The 20,343-nt window shown below is 48.3% G+C and overlaps 1 protein-coding gene across 1 annotated transcript in view; it reads left to right on the forward strand.

Moving 5' to 3' along the window:
• Positions 1-14,220: 14,220 nt before the first annotated feature.
• Positions 14,221-20,343, forward strand: part of NOM1 (nucleolar protein with MIF4G domain 1) — a 318,017-nt gene continuing 311,894 nt past the window's right edge. The window contains exon 1 of the mRNA XM_078663262.1: positions 14,221-15,319. Coding sequence (XP_078519388.1) covers positions 14,351-15,319 — 969 coding nt within the window. The 5' untranslated portion in view covers positions 14,221-14,350. The remainder of the gene's footprint in view (positions 15,320-20,343) is intronic.

The following is a 20,343-nucleotide window of genomic DNA, read 5'->3' on the forward strand; positions in this document are numbered from 1 at the left end:
ACAATCCACAGTTGAAAATTCACTGAATTACAAAGTGATTAAAACTTTGTTTTTTCACCTTGACCACTTTGCATGAACTTGATTGCAAAAAGTGCACACGCACATAGGTGTGCTCAAGGCTTCCACCTTACACTTGTAAGGTTCATTCTTTTCTTAATGAGGAGTTTTTCATGCCCTGAAGAAGTCAATGGGTGATTGTTCCCCGTGACGAAACACGTGTCGGCTTTGTCTTTTCTGGCTACATTTTGCATGATTCCAATGAACACAATATGAAGATTGACTATATGATGAACACTTGCCGTTTGTGAAGAGAAAATAAAATAAAAGGACTGATTTAAAAAATTCATAATTTGAAAAAATCTGATTTGAATTCCTTTTCTCTAGAATTGATATTTGCTGTATAGTGCTCGGGGACAGCTATTTCTTTAATTGTGGTGTGGAGTTGTTCCACATGAACTGGTGTCCAGAAACGTTGCTTCAAAACTTATATTGTGATTGAAGCTACAAAGGGTTAAACATTAGGGCATTAGCAATTACATGTACTGAATGGGACAGCTCTTCGTACAACAGAGGACCAAAGGGAAGAGATCCTACCTTCAAATGTATGTGACGTGTGGGACAACTCAGTGGTGTCAGACCATTATCTGCAAACAATGAATGCAATGATTGTGAGCGCTCTGTGAGAAAAGAATTCAGTGTGAGCATGGTGCTGCGTGGTCCAGCTAACTCAGCTGCACTGTTACCTTAAAATCAAAACAAGCCGTAATTGATGCAGACATTGTAAACAACAACTGCTTCCAAATCGTGTCGGTTTCCTATGAAAGGGAAACATAATTTCGGTAAGATTCTGAATAAATGTGTGCAATTATTCCTCCCCCAGTGGCAGCGTGTCACTTGCCTGTAGTTCTTTCTCTATACTGCAGGAAGTATCAATCCAACATGCTCCTCTGTTGGCATTTTCTTATCCTAACCATCTGATGCCTGCAGCCTTTTTACTGGGTCATATTACTGAGTGTAGGTGGCAGTTGGCCTTTGTGTATTCCTCCCAGACAGCCACACAATAGTGGGACTACGGGTTGGCAGGATAGGTCATCCTAACTAGATGGGAGGAGTGGAGCTGTGGCAGCCCCACTTGCACTTCAAAGAGCTTGCCTCAGCACACACACAAAGAAATTCACATTAGGCTTATGTGACTCCAGAGATCCTGGGACCATGGCAGGGAGTCTGAAAATTCCAGTCAATATTGTGGGGGGAAAACCCCAGAAGTTTCTTCTACTTCAATGCTGGCACCAGCTACAAAAGTAGGTTCTCAGACCCACTCTTCAGTTCACTTCTGGACCTGTGGAGGACTCTCAACGGACAGCCCTGCTGCTTGTGACCTGCTGTGTTCTTGTCTACACTAAGAGGATTGCCTTGCTTCCTGAAGTCTCTGCAAGGTGGACTGAATAAAAGCACCATCACAAGGGCACAGAATCAAGTCAGCAAAAGAGAAACAGTTTGCTGGATAGCCAATCATAAAAGTTAAAAGGTTCAAATGGAATCTTGTCAGTACGTAACAGCATTGTATTTTCAGAATTCGTAATAAATATAATGGGGGACCCACTTGAGAATGTAAAAGGTTATATGCAACTACTGAGGGTTTCACATTATTCCTCCAGACCTTTTTGACTGTGCCCTATTCAAATACATATACTTTAACAATAGCTTATTAATTTTCAAACAAGAATTCGGATCACTATACAGATCGGAGCATCCAAGCTTTGCACTTAGCGATCTTATTTAGGCGAGCCATGGAATTTCCTGTGTGACGTGCAATTGGAGACAATCTTTTAAGATAATTTTAGTTAAAACAACTTCCTCCCTTCTCCATAAAGAATGACAGAGTAGCTGGGGTGCCATATTAATTGTATCTGTTATATAAGGGGCCGGCAGTTCATCATGAATTATGGTATTGGAGCAGCTTAGCGGTATGACCAAAAGGTTTTTCTTAACAGTGTTTTCTACTGACTGGATACCTGGTACCTTCTGTGTACGCCCTCTAGGGCCTGTTCTAACAGGGCCACCCTATTTTTGATCCAAGGTTTCCAGGTATATTTATCATCAAATAAAATTCCAAGATACAGGAATGTCGTAGACGCCATCACGCTACTATTTTAATAGTATGCACTGGTCTTCCCCTAGGTCTTACTCCACATGTCATTGTAATGGTTTTGGACACATTGACTTGTAGGTCAAGCTCTTGCATAAAAGCAATATAGTTATTTATCAGCCCTTGAAGCCTTCTACCTGCATCATCCGCATATGAGAGAATTGGTACAGGGCATGAGCCAATATAGGGTGTATCCTGCGACCTTGAGCTCAATACTTTTTCCACTCTATTTATGTACAGGGAGAAGAAGAAAGGGGCATGTGTGCACTCGTTTTACTCCTCTTATAATCTTAAAGTGACCAGTGCATTCATTATTCTGCCCATATCGTACACAAGCATTTGCGTCTTTGTACATTTGTCTGATAAAGGTAATATTTGCCTCCTCTATTCCCAGATCTGCCATAATTGCCCAGAGTTTAGAGTGTAATACACAGTCGAAGGCTGCAGACAAATCCATAAATGAAAGAAACATTGTGCCTTTTTTGCAGCAGTATATTTCCCTATGAGGTAAGATAGGTTCAATCGTTTGTCCACCGTGCTCGATCCTCTTTTAAAACCAAATGGACTCAAGCTCAGGTTGGCTATCCTGAGGGAGTTCTTCCCAGATATTCTTCTCTTTTCTTGATAACAAGGGTCCAGTTACTAACTAAAAATACCTCAGGGTATACCACTAAGTTTCATTTTATTAGTGGGGTACCCTAGGAATAAATAAAACCGATTACCATAAGGTAATAAAGGGGTATGGCCACGGATATTATGATCCTTGATAGAGTTTAACAAAGACAGCAAATGCTGCTCCATAACGACGAGTTGGTCTTTACAATGATGAAATGATGATATCTTCTATGCTCAATGAAAGACCTTCTATATTGGGAGTTTGCTCCCGGCTCTTATCAAGATCCTTGCCTGGAGGGACATCTTTATCTGCTGTAAATTGTGGCCCCTTCTGCTTTGTCTTGGACTTCTTTTTGGGAGGGGAGCCCTTATCATGGTAAGGGCGGATTGAAATAGCAGACTCCTGTGCACCTTTAGGGGACAACTGCCCCAGACTGGTGCTGCACTGAAGCCCAGGGCCTCAGCCATTTTCCTCAATGGAAAAGAAACAAGAGTAACAGGGGGGTTCCAGGTGGTGTTCGATAAGCGCAGTGAGTACTTTCCTTGTGGCCTCCAAATTCGCCTCTCTGGTAATTATCTCCTTATTTAGTGTACCCATAGCTCCATTAAGATATTTCTCTTAAGGGCCTACTTTCTCCTTTTCAGGTGCTGTATGCTTCCTTTTACCCATATTATAAAATGGTCCTCAGACCTTATGTCGCCCAACCAAAAGACAATTCTAAATTCCTACTAAACTCGGGGGATATCAAATACCTGCTCACTTGGCCGTAGACTTCGATACCTGCATAAGGGGCCTTCGTAGGACAGCTCTACGAGGAAAAATGTCAATGACAGGAAACTTTTACTGTACCAGTGTTACCCCATTTGGAAAACAAAGGGGGGTGCCACAGCCCAGCCTCTTCTGGGTGATGATGGGCAAGGACCGCCCTGCCCTTGGCCCAGGTGGGGACCGCGTGCTTAGTGCTGCCAATGGAAAACAGCTGAGGAGAGAATGGGAGTGCTGGGAAATGTAGTCCCCGGGGGTCGCATCCTGCATCGGCTTTGCACCGCTAACAGTGTTGTGTCCCAACTCCCCCAAGGAGGGAGTACTGGGGGTTTACATTAGCCCCAGATCACCTGTAGCAGGAAATTTGGTGTCTCTAGAAAGGTCTTCAAGGTGCTATTCTCAGTGCTGTGGGACCTCTGTGTGCCTTACTAGTGCTGTAGGTGGAAAACATGCGAAGAGGAATCCTGGGACGTGTAGTCCCCAGCTGTCGTGTCCTGCGACGGCTTTGCCCCGCTAACAGTGTTGCATCCCAACTCCCCCAGGGAGGAAGTCCTAAGGGTTCACAGCAGCCCCAGAGTACCCATAGCAGGAAACCTGGTGCCTCAAGAGAAGTCTTCAAGGCGCTACTCTCAGCGCTGCGGGACCTCTGCAGGCCTTGATAATGAGCTAATGGAAAAAAGGTGAGGGGCGAAGAGCAATCCTGGGATGTGTAGTCCCTAGGGGTTGTGTCCTGCGACAGCTTTGCCCTACTAACAGTGTTGGGTGCCAACTCCCCGTGGAGGAAGCAGGAGCAGCCGTAGCAGGAAACCTGGTGCCTCCAGAGATGTCTTCAAGGCGCTACTCTCTCTAGTTAAATATTCATTCAGATTACAGAATAGATCATAAAAATAAAAGCATTGGCAAAAGCCATCAGCAAGCGGTAAAGCAGAATGTCAAGAGAGCTTAGTGTAACCTGTACTAGGAACACACACTTTTATAAGACAGTATAATTCATGTTGGAATACATGTTGCCTTGTTTTCTCGTCTTCAGCCAATAAGAATTCATTATTCTCCAGAGGGCACATTTCTCTCACCGGTTATCACTCGTCTTCAGTCAGGCACGCAGGATGTAGCAGGCTGTATCTCTACATTGCAACAATAAATCTAACTGGCACATTTCTAGTTTGTCTTTGTTTTCTATGATTTCACTACATTTCCTAACCTTCTAAAATAGCAAAATGTATTTTAACTAAACAATAATCTGTTTAAAACATTACATCAGCTGCATGAAAAGATATTATCAAGCAGGAAATTCATTCATTAGAAATATAAAATGTTAAAAGAAAAGGTCATGACATGAGCAATGCATTCTGTAATAAGTGTGTTTTCTGCTTTCCTCTGCAAGTAAAACAAAGCTTTGGTCAATTATGAATGGTTTTCTGTTTGAACGATAGCATTTACCAGCAACTTATAATACGATACCAGTGAGGAAAATATGCTAAAAGAAGAGGTCAAACTCAGAGTTGTATGATGTAATTAATGTAAAGTGTCTTCATTATTTCACAAAAGGAAAGATAACATTCCTTTCTATGTTAACTGAAACAGTTTAGAGTTTCAAGCAATATTTTCTGCTAAAGAACAAGCAGAAGCTTCCATTATTTTAGTAAGCTGTTTAAGGAAACTTTAAAACTTAGATTAACAAGTATGTTTTTGTACTGCATTTTATAAACTCGGTGCATTCTACAGTTAGGACAAAATCTAAGCCAATCACATTAAGGTCAAACTATCAAAAACATTTGTGCATGGTTCAGCATTTCCTAAAGTACACTATTTATTAAGAGAAAAGTCTAGTTAAAGCCTACCATTGAAAATGAATGCCTGGTGCATTTTACGCAATTTGTCTGCGAAATTTTAAAACAATCTGCCCGTTAATTCTGCACACATGCTTTTGTAAGTTTAATCAAAACAAACTTTTTTCTACGAATCACTCTGCTGTGTGTTTTCACGTTCATGTCTAAGGGAAATTATCAGCTCTGTTATTAGATTTATTAGCTAAATTTTCCTGCTCTATCAGCCCTTTCGACGATTAACTGGTCATCTTGCGGTTGCCTTTTTTTAGGTCGAGGACCGTCGCACTGCGTAGCAGTGGGCGGAACCGAAGATTTTATGTTTCTTAGAGGGACTTGGAACCCGCCCCTCTTCTCCATTGGCTGGCCTAGTAAATTCTGGCCAGCCATTGGAGGAGAGGGGCGTCACTCCCTTTAAGCCCCGTCTTTTTGCGATTCGGGGCGTGTTTTTTAGGTTCTTTCTATCTGTGACGTCATCCATCACTCAAACCTAAAAAACACGCCCCCGAATCGCAAAATTACCGTGTGTTTCTCCGAGGCATTTCTGCCTCGCCTCGGAGAAACGTGGTCGTGTGGAGCGCTCCTCTCTTGTTTAAGTGCTTGGCCCTCTGTCGGCTTCGGTGCCGCCCTGCCCACCGATGCACCAAGCACAAACGCGGTACTGGCTGAAGGCTGCAGGTGAGTCACGCTGCTTCCAGCGGGGCCTGTTTGCTCTTCAGCTCTTTGTCTCGCCCTCCCCCGCCGCCCCCCTCCTTTCTTCTCGCCTTCAGCAGCCTCGCTGATTCATCGCGCTAATCCCCGACATGTCTCCCCTTGGGATTCCTGCTCAAACGTTCTGGGTGAGAACCTGCCCAGACTTGTTTTTTTTTTTTTTACAAACTACTGGATGTAGAATGAGTGAGCTGTAGTGGCCTGTTTAGGATCAAACATTTTGCACAGTGGTGAAGCTGAGATTCGAATATGGTTCTCTTGACCGAGTTGTCAACAGTACAACCCCCAGTCCACATCTCGAACATTCCGGTTTTGAAACGGCATGGGTAAGTAAATAAGCAATGTAGTACTATAGTTAGTGAACGATAAGAGATGGTTGCGCCGTGACCTCTGTAGCGCTGTGTATCTGCTCGATCCAGCAGGCTATGATGTCAAATGATTTAAAACGTGATCAGACAGGAATAGCCCAGGGTCAATCAATGTGACTGCAGGCTGCCGTGCGGCCTGTGAACCTCTGGGTAGAGAGGGGGTGGGACGGCGCCACCTCGGTACAGTCAGTCAGAGGGCGTTCATCCCCGTGCCTCTCACTGCCACAGCCGGTTGTGGGGGGGCTGCAAATGTGTGGTGGCGGAATGAATAGCCATCAGCTGAAATTTGGTGAGAGGTGTTGACCCGCTAGAATGTGTCTCTATCAAATTCCTGCCCTGGTTCAGAGAACACCGTATGCCCCTCACCCCTTCTCTGGGTCACCCCCCTCCGTTGCCAGCCCCGCCCCTTACATGTCAGCCTCCAAAGCTCACGTACACTCCAGTTCGTCATCTCCCAAATCTGCACAGATCGCACCCTCCCCCATCTCTCCCAGGGTGGAAGCCTCTTAAAATGTGTTTTGCCAAATTTGCCTTAAGTGCAGATGATAAAAAAATACATTAAAAAACACAAAGAAACATGCAATTTCCCTATGTGCTCTACTCCTACCTAGTTTCTCGTTAATCTATAACATTATTATCATGCGTTGGCCAAGGTTCTGTTTATTGCATGCTATAATATAATGTGCTGTGGTGTGTTTTATGTTTTACAGTATTATTTTGTGTTATATGTTATGTAAATATGTTGTGCTTTATGTTACGTGGTGTGTGCTCTATTTAAAGTTATGCAGTGTAGTTTATGTTCTGTTGTATTTTACATTAGGTTTTATGTTGCATTATATGTTGTTGATGCTATGTTTTGATATTAAGAATGTTAGCTACCACCTTATAACTTGTGCTACATTTTATGGTGTAATGATTTCTAATGATGATGTGTCTCTTAACCATTTTCTCTGTTTGTTGTGAAGGCAAAACGGCCCTGATAAGTAAATACAGAATTAACTCATAATGCACAAGTCTTATACAGTTTTATTTCGAGCACATTGTCAGCTACATGGAGTGTTTTTGGGTCGAGCCTGGGCAGTGCATGCGCTGCTCTCCAAGTCTGTTTCATAATCCATGGGAAAAGTATTACGCACAAATGAATGTGTAGCAGAGATGGCATGCTGATCACAGTAACAGTGCGCTATGCTCCCCTGTCCCACATACAGACTGTGCTTTTGTGCTGTGCCCTGCTGTGGTTAGACAGGAGATTCCAGGGAGTGCCTCAAGGATCCAGCTGTTTATCTGGCATGATTGAAAGGCATTTACACAGCCTTCCTCATGCGTGGGCACCAGCAGGTCTGCCCCAGGTGGACGGATAGGACTTTATTTGCTAGTGAAATGATCTCCTCAGAGATGAGCATTGCTGTGTAAGCCTGTAGATTATTGATTGTGTTCCAGGGACAGGGAAATCCTTTAATTGTTTCCTTTTCCTCCTCAGCCATTTCCCAAAAGGCCATTTTACAGAGAACGACCTGCTCAGCGAATATGACATTGTAACAATATCTGAAAGTGTGTGATCTGGCATTTGGGAGGTTGAAATGAGCAGATAATACCTATTTTGTGTCGGGGAGGGGGGGGGCTCAGAAGTGCTTACTGTCACTAGGGGTCTGTGTGTGGCTCTGTCTGTGTGTGGCTCTGTCTGTGTGTGGCTCTATCTGTGTGTGGCACTGGCTGTGTGTGTGTGGCACTGGCTGTGTGTGTGTGTGTGTGTGGCTCTGTGTGTGTGTGTGGCTCTGTGTGTGTGTGTCTGGCTCTGTGTGTGTGTGTGTGGATAGCTTTTTAGGTTTCGCCTAAGTGAAAGCCTGCGCACTGCGCAGGCTTTTCACGCAGGTGAAAACCTAATGAGAATGATAGTGGCTTGGGAATCCGCCCCTCTGTTCCATTGGCTAGCTCCATAAATGGAGGCTAGCCATTGTAACAGAGATCTGTCCGTCATGGCCGGACCAGATTCGTGGGCGTTCCTGCGATTTCTTCCCTCTCCACCCTTTTCGCATCGTCATCGCGGCCGTGGGCGGGGTTTATTTTTTTTTGTGCGTCCATGTTTGATTTGGCCGACCGCCGCCGGAGGAAGTACAGGTCCAGGTGAGTGATGGCCGTTCCCGCCGCCCCCCCCCTCCCGCTGTCCGTGCTTTTCCCGACCCCCCTCCCGCTGTCCGTGCTGCTTCTGTTCATGACGCCATAACGGGCCTCGCCATTAGAAGCCTTTGAAGAAAGATGTTTCTCCGCATCTGAACACATTGGTCGGTGTGACTGGTGGCCGGGGCTCGAATTGTTGAATAGTGTACTCTTGTTGTGTTCTCGGACAGAGCCCCATGGCATGTCCGGTGGAAAGTCTACATGTGCATGCTGTTGTACACGAGAGAAACATGGAAGGCTTTCTTAATTGTACTTTAGTAGGAAGTAAGTGAGTAACCACTAGCGTTTTCATGTGACTTATAGACACATGCCTCAGGCGTATATGGAGAGCAACGTGGAAACATAGTTTAAATGAGTTTAGGTGTTGCCCTAAACAGATTATGGACCTTTTTATTTTTGCACGGAACATTCAGCCTCTTATTACACTTAAGGCTGCATGTTATTAAAATGAGTCCCACCCTAATGACGCGCTTTCATTTGCGTTGCAGTGTGATCAATAAAGCGTCCGGTCCCCTCTGACAACTACAACTTGGCAGACGTTCTTGTGGGCGAGGTTTTCTGGAGGCCAGGGGTGGGTAGGGGGAGCGAAGGCGGCGGTATTGCGCACTGGGGGGGGGGGCAGATTTACAAACCCCTTGCGCAACTTTTGCGTCACTTTTAACATGGGAAAAGTGACACAAATGTGGAGCAAGGGGCTTGTAAATCTGCCCCTGGGTACTTTTTGAGGACGCATCTAGTTTGGGGAACGGTGTTTCTGGCGTCGCGTTGTTTAGGAAGTTGGCGCTGTGCAGTGGTCTGTGACTGGCTGAATCGCACCCGCTTGGTGTACATTGCCTCCCTGTGAAACTGCCAGACTCCAAGTCAGAAAAAAATGCACGGGGTGAGGGGCAGAGGGCTACAGGGTTCAGCGTCCTGTATGTGGCGGCTGTGTTTCTGCGGGCCAGTCACATGCCTCTGCAAAGAATGTGTGTTGCAAAAGATACGGAAGGGGAGGGGGCACAACCGAACACATTGTGTAGGCATGCGTGTCATAAAGTGGGGATTTAATGGCAAACAGTCTAAAGTGCGACCAGGCGTTCATTTCCACTGAAAGGGTAATTCGTTCATTTATTCTATGCTTCTTTGGGTGACAAGGTACTGCGGCTTCTCGGGTTGCATATTTGTGGCCTGGATTTGGCAACGTCAACGAGCAGCGCTTGCGGGGAACTATTTGGGAACAATGGCCTGTAATGTAAATATCTCCACTGATATATTAATGAAGGCGAGCACGTTATAGCTGCACGCGCCACTCAGAGGTTTGTTGTCCCCCATTTCATCCATAATCTGGAAGCAATAACTTGTTGAATTGGCCTCAAACTCGAAGCAGTGGTTTTGGAAGTTGAGCTCATCTTTGATATCGGCCTGAGAATGTATAAATGTGGTTGATTTCTTGGCAAGAGAGGTACAGCTGTGTGCAACGTAAAAAAATATCTGCATAAATAATACTGCAGAACTCATTTACATGCTCAGTGATAATCCTGAAAATCTGGCATGGATCTGACCCTCCTGTACTTGGACACCCATGGTTTAGAATGATGATTGGTGCAATTATCCCATTTTTTTAAAATGTTATTCTTTTTATTGAAAACAAATTAACACATAAAATAACACATTACAGACAATGTCAGGAATCGTGCTGCAATCGACAATCATTAACTGTAAGGCCATACTCCCCGTCGGGGGAATATCCCATTCTTAACATTTGACCCAATTCTAATTACTGTGCCCTGACAGTTGCTCTGTGACACATCCATTATGCACAAGACCGTTTGAAAGTTACGTTGTCTTTTCACATTCTTTGCTGGGTTGTCCATGTGGTGGTGTGTAGAAGTTAACGGTTGCTTTGATGTTATTCTTTACTTAATAAGTACAGGCGACATTGGTGGAACCTTTCAGGGTCATCAGTTATAAATGCTTGGCCTTCAAACGATCCCTTAACAAAAGCCATAGTACAGATGATAAAGGTAGACCAATGTCTGACATTATGCCCAGAATGCACTAAGTTATCACAGAAAAATCCAGGACTGGAAACGGTGTAGGAAATTGACTTAAGAGCAGGTAGGTAGTTACCCTATCTCCCTCTTCGGCAACCCTCGGATTAAAACGAGCGTGTCCTTCACACAGCTCCATAGCAGACATCCTGAGTTGCTTGCAGTGGACTTCTTTCGGACCCTTTGGTTCCCAGGCGCACAGGCAAAGGCAAGTAAGTGGCCCTCTCCCTGGATGGTGCTTGTAAAGATGGTAGGAATTAGTGCCCAGAAGATCCTGCTTACTGCTGGTAAGAGGGGGCGTGAAAGCAGAGAAGATGCTTATGCTTGGAGTGATAGTACCCTGGTGGTGTGATGGCTTTTAAGTGAGTGCATTCCCTTCGGTAGGGCCCTGCGCAGGCTTTTCACGCAGGTGAAAACCTAATGAGAATGATAGTGGCTTGGGAATCCGCCCCTCTGTTCCATTGGCTAGCTCCATAAATGGAGGCTAGCCATTGGAACAGAGATCTTTCCGTCATGGCCGGACCAGATTCGTGGGCGTTCCCGCGATTTCTTCCCTCTCCACCCTTTTCACATCGTCATCGCGGCCTTGGGCGGGGTTTATTTTTTTTTGGCGTCCATGTTTGTTTTGGCCGACCGCCGCTGGAGGAAGTACAGGTCCAGGTGAGTGCTGGCCGTTCCCGCCGCCCCCCCCGTCCCGCTGTCCGTGCTTTTCCCGCCCCCCCTCCCGCTGTCCGTGCCGCTTCTGTTCATGACCCCATAACGGGCCTCGCCATTAGAAGCCTTTGAAGAAAGAGCCGCATTCCCTGAAAGCCTCTCTGTCCCTGTGTGCGCGCATGCACTGCCTTGTTCTTATTTTCGCAGCGCTGACTTCTTGAAAGCAGCCACCGGAGGGGGTAGACAAGCTATCTTCCCACCGGCCGATAGTAATTAGCCTGAGTTGAGCGGACGCGCATTCACCGCTCTACCGCGTCGCTCTGCTGTCACTGCTCCTGCCAGACAACAAACTCCACTGCCCCACTGTTCTTCTGCTACACCTTCTTGTCTCTACACCGCGCTGCCACCGAAAGTCACCGAAAGACACAGCCGCCTGGATGTTATTGTTGCCGTGAGTTTTCCAGCGTTTCTTAGTGCATTCTTCGCATGAATTCCTTAGATGCTGCACTCGCGAAAAATGCCAACTTTCAGCCTGCCATTGCCGCCATTGCTGAGAGGGATTCAAGCTGCTGTCAACTTTTATGTGTAACATATGTGTACTGGGTATTGTTAGCAGTTAAATACACTAACACAAAAGAATCAAGGATTCGGGTGAGAGGGATCAAGTAGATGTTGAACAACACTGGTGAAAGAGCTGAGTGCTGTAGGACTTCATAGTTGATTCTGTCAGATCAGGAGAAGAAGGGCCCAATTGTATCTGATGAGTGTGTTTTAGGCAGGAGGAGTAAAAGGATAGTGCATTTCCAATGATAGCGACTGAGAGGTTCAAGCCATTGATGAGTACAGGATTAAAGCACAGGGTTTGCCTTAGTTTAATGAGGTTAGAAGAACAGATTCTGCATTGCTGAGGTCAGTGGAAATCACTGAGGAGGCCTTGAGCTTCCTGGTAGGCTGTGAGTTGGTGAGAAAAACAGTTTTGAGTGCATTGGCAAAAGAGTGTGGGTTGAAGATCGTCTGGTTATTGAGAGAGATTGTCTGAGTTCAAGGAAGATTTCTTTATGATGTATGTGGTGATGGCATGCTTTAGCAGTTGAGGGAGGTGTTATTAAGCTTGGTGATAAAAAGGTGCAGTGCTGCAAGGCCCAAGCTGAAGATTTTTGGAGGACAAGTATAGTGGTGTTTCAATTTTTACGATTTGGTGTGCAGCCTATGCTTCCTAATTTGCTGTGACATTGTAGTGAACGTCAGCACCACCCTGGAGGCACGAGGCGCTGCATCTTCACGGCACCCGACCAGGGGGCACACATGCCTGAGCGGTGACCTTTCGCAGCAGCACCACAGATCATCCCTGTTGATGGAGGGGCTCTGTGTGGGTGTGTGGAGGGCTCTGTGTGGGTGTGTGGGGGGGCTCTGGGTGGGTGTGTGGGGGGGCTCTGTGTGGGTGTGTGGAGGGCTCTGTCTGGGTGTGTGGAGGGCTCTGTCTGGGTGTGGGGGGGGCTCGCAGTGTGTGTGAGGGCTCTGTGTGGGTGTGTGTGTGGAGGGCTCTGTGGGTGTGTGTGTGTGGGGGGCCCTGTGTGTGTGGGGGGGCTCTGTGTGGAGGGGCTCTGTGTTGGGGGCTCTGTGTGGGGGGCTCTCTGTGGGTGTGTGTGGCATTTGCGAGAGATTAAGCTATTGGCATTGTAAATGGCAATGCCATTTATTTATCGGTTTTCAAAACGAACACATAAATAAAAAAATTGTCATTTACAATGCCAATAGCTCTAACTTTTCCAAAGGCGAAACCGTTGCATTGTAAATGCTTGTTTTGTAGGTGGCTCTATGTGTGGGTGGCTCTATCTGTGTGAGGATGGCTCTGTGTAGGTGGCTCTGTGTGTGTGGGTGGCTCTATGTGAATGACTGTGTGGGTGGCTCTGTATGTGTGTGTGTGGCTCTGTGTGGGTGTAAATGCAATAGGTCATGCATATGCGAGCGATTAAGCTATTGGCATTGTAAATGACAATGCCATTTATTTAACGATTAAGCTATTGGCAATGTAAATGACAATGCTATTTATTTATGATTTAAAAAAAAAAATGTCATGAGCAATGCCAATAGCTCTACCTTTAATAATACCGAGACCATTGCATTGTAAATGCTTGTTTATTGTATTTGGTTGTTAAACTGGTACTAAGGAGGACAAATATTTGCTCCAACAGTATCACCATGTGTAAAAATGTAAAAAAGAATGAAGTAATGGTATCAAAAAAATGTGCCATATTTACATATTATGCCGCATAATTTGCCTTTACTTGCAGCATAATTTAGTTCCCTGTCACATAATTCAAGTGGCGTCACAGAATTGAGAAGATGTGGCCTAGGGGCCAGAGTAGCTGACTTTGGGGCTGAGGAAACGTGTTTGTTTCATCCTGTGATTCTTGGTAAATCACTCGATCTCCCTCTGTACAAAAAAAATGTGTGTCCTTGTGTAATGTAACTGGTGCTCCTGTAAAGCGCTACAACACCTTTGGACCGAGTTTGTGCTTTATAAAACTGCCCAAAAAAAATAAAAATACTAAAGCAACGAAAGTTTACAAATAGTAAGACATTCAAAGTCTTTACTTTCAATGCACGGTATTACTAAAATCATGGCAAAGCCTGTAGATCTCAAAGACGTACTCGAGTCCTACTTGCTTTGTAAATGCTTGTTTCCACTCAATACTTTTGAGAAACTGTTATACCTTTACCATACGTCTTTACCTACGAATCAACCTTCTGCGTAGAACAGCCGGTTTTTCAAATACGCCGTTAATGCCTTAATGACCAGTAAGAACATAATATACCTTATGACACGTTCTAAAAATATGCCGATGCGGTGGGCAATATATAGATGTAATTCACATGTTATCATTAACCTGATATACGTTAAACAGGAAAGTAACCCTTCCAAAATGGCGGCATCGTTAACAGGCTAGTAGCGTAATTTTAACGATGGAAACGCTACCAGTATTGGACGTCAACAAGACGGTGCTTCCTGTTGGAGATTTTAACATGGCGGCGCCCACTGGAGGCATGGAATGGGAACATGTTCCCCAGTGGTAAGACCTTCTTGTCCGCCCGTGGACATTATGAAGAGGAAAACGCAGGCTGGTGGGCGGAACAGCGAGAAGCTGAAGAAATTGAAGTTGTCAGTGGAGGAATTTGTGCAGAATGCACCGCAGCAGCCTTGCTTGGATAGTGCGTCCGGCAGCATTTGGAACCGAGCTTCCAATTGGAAGGGCAGGAAAGAACGAAGGAAAGAGAAACGCCGCCTTAAGAAGTGCAAAAGGAAGGAACACTATGAGGGTAAAACATGGAATATTGAGAGCACCATGGGAGGGCGAGAAACTCGACCTGGGAAGGAAGTCAGTAAAGATACACTCAAGGAGACAGGTGCAGGGAAAAACGCCCAGTTGGAAAAGGGCACATGCAAACTTACCCACCTTGAGAAGCGCTCAGCCCCTTCCAGCATCCTCGGGATTGGTAATCAAAAACAACAGAAATTAAAATCCAAAGCCCTGAAAGCTAAACCCCAGGCCAAAGGGAAGAACAGCACAGAGGAGTCCAGGAAACTCGCCCTGTTGGAAGCAAATGAGCAGGAAGATAAAGAGATACGCCGTCTGGAAAAGAGCTTGAGGTTGAACAAAAGGAAGAACAAGAGCTCTCTGCCCCAGGCCTTCGCTCAGGATGGGCTGGACTATATTTTAGGGGCACTGGAGCCCGGGGCCACAGCTTCGGGGCTATACGAAAGCGACGAGGAGGCCGACACCGCTGAAACGTTGCAGGAACTTTCAGAGAAAACACGTTCGGAGTCTGACAGTGACAGCTTGGATGAGAAGGAAGAAGACCTAGTAGAGAGTGCCGACGAAGAGTTGGAAGAGCGAAGTGGAGAAGAAGAGCTGGACGATGATCAGGGTGAGAAGCCAGAGGAAAGTCAAGATCTCCCTGAGAATTCAGATAGTGACGCCGAAGTAGCAGAACAGTCAGACATAGCCGCAAACGAGGAGGTAATTTTGCTGTATTTCATACCATTAATTCATTGACTTCATTTTGAAAGTAATCTTTAAACATGCAGGTTAGATGACATTCATAGGATGGTGTACCGTGTTATAAATTAAAAAAAATCTACAGTGGGAACCCTCAAATTTGGGTCCAAGGGCTGGAATCAAAAAGGGGGCAGAGACGAGTGTTGGATTTTGACCATCTTTAAAAAAAAAAAACCTCTGCCACAAAAAAATTGGCAACAACGGCAAATGATAGTAAATCTTCTGTGGCTTGCTTATTTGTCACAAACACCCATGCATTTTAAAATTACAAACAGGGTTAACATCTGCTTCAGAGATGTTTGTGTACCCAGCAAGTTATGAGTGATACTATAACTGGTTTAAAGTGTAATTCTTGGAGGGAACTGTGGGCAGTAGTCACAGCTTTGACACATCATAAAATCGAATAGAGCAGTGGTTCCCAAACTTTTGACTCCTGAGGACCCCCACTGAATGTGATGGTGGGTGCGCGGCGGGCCGGAAAAGCAGGCAAGGAGGCCGGATGTATTGTGCTATGCCGGTATTTATTTAACAATAAGAGGCAAAAGAACAGGAGGTAGAACAGTGAGGTCCAAGGTTCTTCCGGGTTCTTCTCCGATGTTGGGGTCTTGATCTTTTCCTGGGGGCCGTCTGGTCGGGTCCGGCGCAGGGGAGGTACCTCGGAGGGCAACAAGAGACAATAAGGCACCGTTAGTTCGGATGGAACTCAGTGAGTTTCCTGTCACCAACACCGGGGTAGTGAGGAGAGGAAGAAGGGGTCCGTGAAGAAGGTCGGGGTCGGGAGCAGGAACGAAGGACGGGGACACAGAAAAGCGTGATGTGGAGTATGTGAAGGAAGGGATTCAACACAGTGTGAGTGCTTTACAGGTACTATACAGTGCAAGATAGGGGCTGCTTCTAGGTGATTCGTGACTAAGAGTGACTAAGAGAGAGGGGAAGATTATTTACACAATATTTACAACGAGCACCTAGCGTGCTCCCTGGAATGGTTACTCGTACTCACACGGTCCGCCGCAACTCTCCTCTTTGAGTTGCGGCCGCTCTTCAGCCACCTCCTCAGGGACTCCACCAATCTTCTGACCACACGTCTTCTCCTTGATTCGCCACGTCTCCGTCTTCTTCTCCGGTCTGAGCGTCCTGCCACGATTCTCCGACCATGTTCTGAGCTTCCCGTCTGTTTTTCACTGGTCCTGTCGCTGCCTCCGGGGTGGGGCTTCCGGGGTCGGAAGGATGTGTTTCCGGTCGGCGGCTTTCACCGATTGGCTCCTGTAACACAGAGAGGGGCGGGAGTCTCCTTGTCATGGCGGCTCTTCTGCTACGGTTTGCGGATGCGGGGGTTTGCAGACTCGTCCGATAGCGGTGAGTTTCGGGGGGGGAAGGCAATCCGGGCGGGGAAGAAAGCGGGGCCCCTTCACATTGAATCAATACTGGAAGCCAGGGACCCCCAAGCAACTTGTACAATTTAAATTTCTTTTTAAAAACGCCTTTTGAAGCAGAGGCAATTTCAAGAGGGAGACAGCCTGAATTGGGTCTATTGGCATGGACATGTATGCATACAGCAGTGTGTTATTTAGTGGTACAAGTCTCCTGCTCTTAGCCATAGCAGCACCTCTACATTCTCATTCCAGAGCCTTGGAGTGGTGACCCTTCCTTACAGCAACAGGTTGAATGGTTGTGAATTATTAGCATTTTTACCTATTCACAGTTTAAGAAGGTCTAAAATATTATACAATTATGAAGCATTTTATAATGAAGACATGCCCCAAGGAGCAACGAATATTGTGAAAATTCTAACAAGATAGTGCACAAAGCGATGAGTCCACGTGTGCCCCCCTGCCCGCTGCCTCTCTCAGCCTCGCTGAGCCTGCCGCCTCTACCCCGCCCCCGCTGCCCTAGCGGGATCGCTCTCCCTGCCTGTGTGCTGCCGCGCTAATCTTGCCACTGTTTCTGCACTATTACTGTTGCTGCATTTGTCCACTGTTGTTCTTTTTGTTCCCCCTGAGCCTGTGATTTATTTTTATTTCCCCGTGTTTCCCCTGTGCCCCCCGCCCCGCTCCCCGCCGCCGTGCCAGCGGCCACGCCCCCTTTCCTTTGTGTACCCTCCCCGCTCCCGCCTCCCAGCTCCTCCCTCCCTCCCACTTGACCATATATGGCGACCGTGCAGTGCAGGTGAGTGTGACCTGCTCCCAGGACACCCCCGCACCGCACGGCCACCAGCTGCTGCGTGTGCCCCCCTGCCCGCTGCCTCTCTCAGCCTTGCTGAGCCTGCCGCCTCTACCCCGCCCCCGCTGCCCTAGCGGGATCGCTCTCCCTGCCTGTGTGCTGCCGCGCTAATTTTGCCACTGTTTCTGCACTATTACTGTTGCTGCATTTGTCCACTGTTGTTCTTTTTGTTCCCCCTGTGCCCCCGCCCCGCTCCCCGCTTCCCGCCGCCGTGCCAGCGGCCACGCCCCCTTTCCTTTGTGTACCCTCCCCGCTCCCGCCTCCCAGCTCCTCCCTTCCTCCCACTTCGCCATATATGGCGACCGTGCGAAAGCGCAGTTGGCGCGCCGATTGTGCGCCGAAGGCGCGCCAAAGGTAAGCCCGTCTGCGCCCGTCCGCGCCTGGACCGCGCCCAGGGCCCGGACCCCTGGCCCCCACCGACGGAAGACGACCCGACGGTCCTACGACGCCACCGAACTCATCGCACTCAACGCCGGCAGACTCCCGGGCTGCTGCTGAGCCACCCCGAGACGCACCCACGGACCCTTCTGCTGCAACTCCTGCAAATTCACCTGCATCCGGACCTGCACCACTCCAGCAGTGCCCAAGACCTCGACGAGCAACAGCAGTAGCCACCTGAAGTGCATCCTGATCAACACCCGCTCAGTCCACAGACACGCCGTCGAGCTCTGGAACCTGATCGACACCACAACCCCAGACGTCGCCTTCCTCACGGAAACCTGGATGAACGCCTCCTCAGCGCCATCGCCATCCCGGACGGCTACAAGATCATCCGGAGGGACCGCGTCAACCAGACAGGAGGAGGCATCGCCATCATCCACAGGAACTCCATCCGCATCACGACCAACACCGACGACACCCTCACACCCGCCGAGCCCCTGCACTTCCAGATCCACATCAACCCCAAGACCACCTTCAGAGGCACGCTCATCTACAGACCCCCGGGACCATGCACACAATTCAGCGAAGACATCGCCGACTTCGTCAGCCCGCATGCCCTCCCCTCCGCTGACTACATCCTCCTCGGGGACCTCAACTTCCACCTGGAGAACAACAAAGACCGCAACACCACCACCCTGCTGGACAACCTCGCTAAACTCGGACTCAAGCAACTGGTGACCACCCCCACCCACTGCGCCGGACACACACTCGACCCCGTCTTCTCCTCCAGCAAGGACATCGCCTTCAGCCACGCCACCGGACTCCACTGGACGGACCACAGCTGCGTCCACTTCAGCTTTAAAAAGGACCACGATCCACCACCAACAGCAACAGGTTGCACGCAGAAGCTGGAACAAGATCACAGCCGACCAGCTCGCAACCTCCCTGAGCAAGAACCCACCCACCAGCGCTACGAACCCCAGCCAAGCGGCCACCAACCTCACGAAGTGGATCAGTGACTGCGCAGACCACCTCGCCCCCCTGAGGGCCCCGCCTAGCAGACCCGGCAGCAAGAAAGCCTCATGGTTCACCGACGAACTCAAGAACTCGAAGAAGAACTGCAGAGACCTTGAGAAAGCCTGGCGCAGAGACCCAACACCGGACAACATGACTGCCCTCAAGCTCGCCACCCGAAAACACCACCAACTGATCCACACCACCAAGAAAACTGTATTCAAGGAACGACTGGACAACAACGCACACAACAGCAAGGAACTCTTCAACATCGTTAAAGAGCTCTCCAACCCCAACGCCGGAAGCAACAACATCACCCCTTCGCAAGACCTCTGCAACTCCCTCGCCTCCTACTTCCACAACAAGATCGCGGACATACACAACAGCTTCAGCACTCAACCGACGCACGTCACGACCGAACCACCACCGCCCCCCACCACCACCCTCCGCGCCTGGACCCCGATCAGCACCGAAGACACCGTCCGCACGATGAACTCCATCCACTCCGGATCTCCAACCGACCCTTGCCCTCACCACGTCTTCAACAAGGCCAACGCTGTCATCGCACCCCACCTGCGGGACATCATCAACACCTCCTTCAACACCGCTACCTTCCCGGAGAACTGGAAGCACGCCGAACTCAGCGCCCTACTAAAGAAGCCATCAGCCGACCCCACCGACCTCAAGAACTACCGACCCATCTCTCTGCTCCCGTTCCCCGCTAAAGTCATCGAGAAGACCGTCAACATGCAGCTGGCCGCCTTCCTCGAGACGAACGGATCCCTCGACCTCTCGCAGTCTGGCTTCCGGGCCAACCACAGCACCGAGACAGCCCTGATCGCAGCCACCGATGACATCCGAGCTCTGCTAGACAACGGAGAAACAGTGGCCCTCATCCTCCTAGACCTCTCCGCGGCCATCGATACTGTCTGCCACCGTACCCTAGTACAGCGCCTCAGCAACGTCGGAATCCAGGAGAAGGCACTGGAGTGGACCATCTCCTTCCTTTCCGGAAGGACACAGAGAGTCCGCCTCCCCCCGTTCAGATCAGAAGCCACCGAAGTCATCTGCGGTGTTCCTCAAGGCTCCTCACTCAGCCCAATCCTCTTCAACGTCTACATGAGTCCCCTCGCAGCCATCGCACGCCAGCACAACCTCAACATCATCTCCTACGCCGACGACACCCAGCTGATCCTCTCCCTCACCAACGACCCCGCCACCGCTAGAGCCAACCTACACGAAGGGATGAAAGAGGTAGCCGAATGGATGAAGAACAGCCGCCTGAAACTGAACTCGGACAAGACGGAAGTCCTCATCCTGGGATCCTCGCCCTCCGCCTGGGACGACTCCTGGTGGCCCCCCGCACTAGG

Source organism: Lissotriton helveticus, chromosome 10 (genome assembly GCF_964261635.1).
Source record: "Lissotriton helveticus chromosome 10, aLisHel1.1, whole genome shotgun sequence".
Taxonomy (NCBI): Eukaryota; Metazoa; Chordata; class Amphibia; order Caudata; family Salamandridae; genus Lissotriton; species Lissotriton helveticus.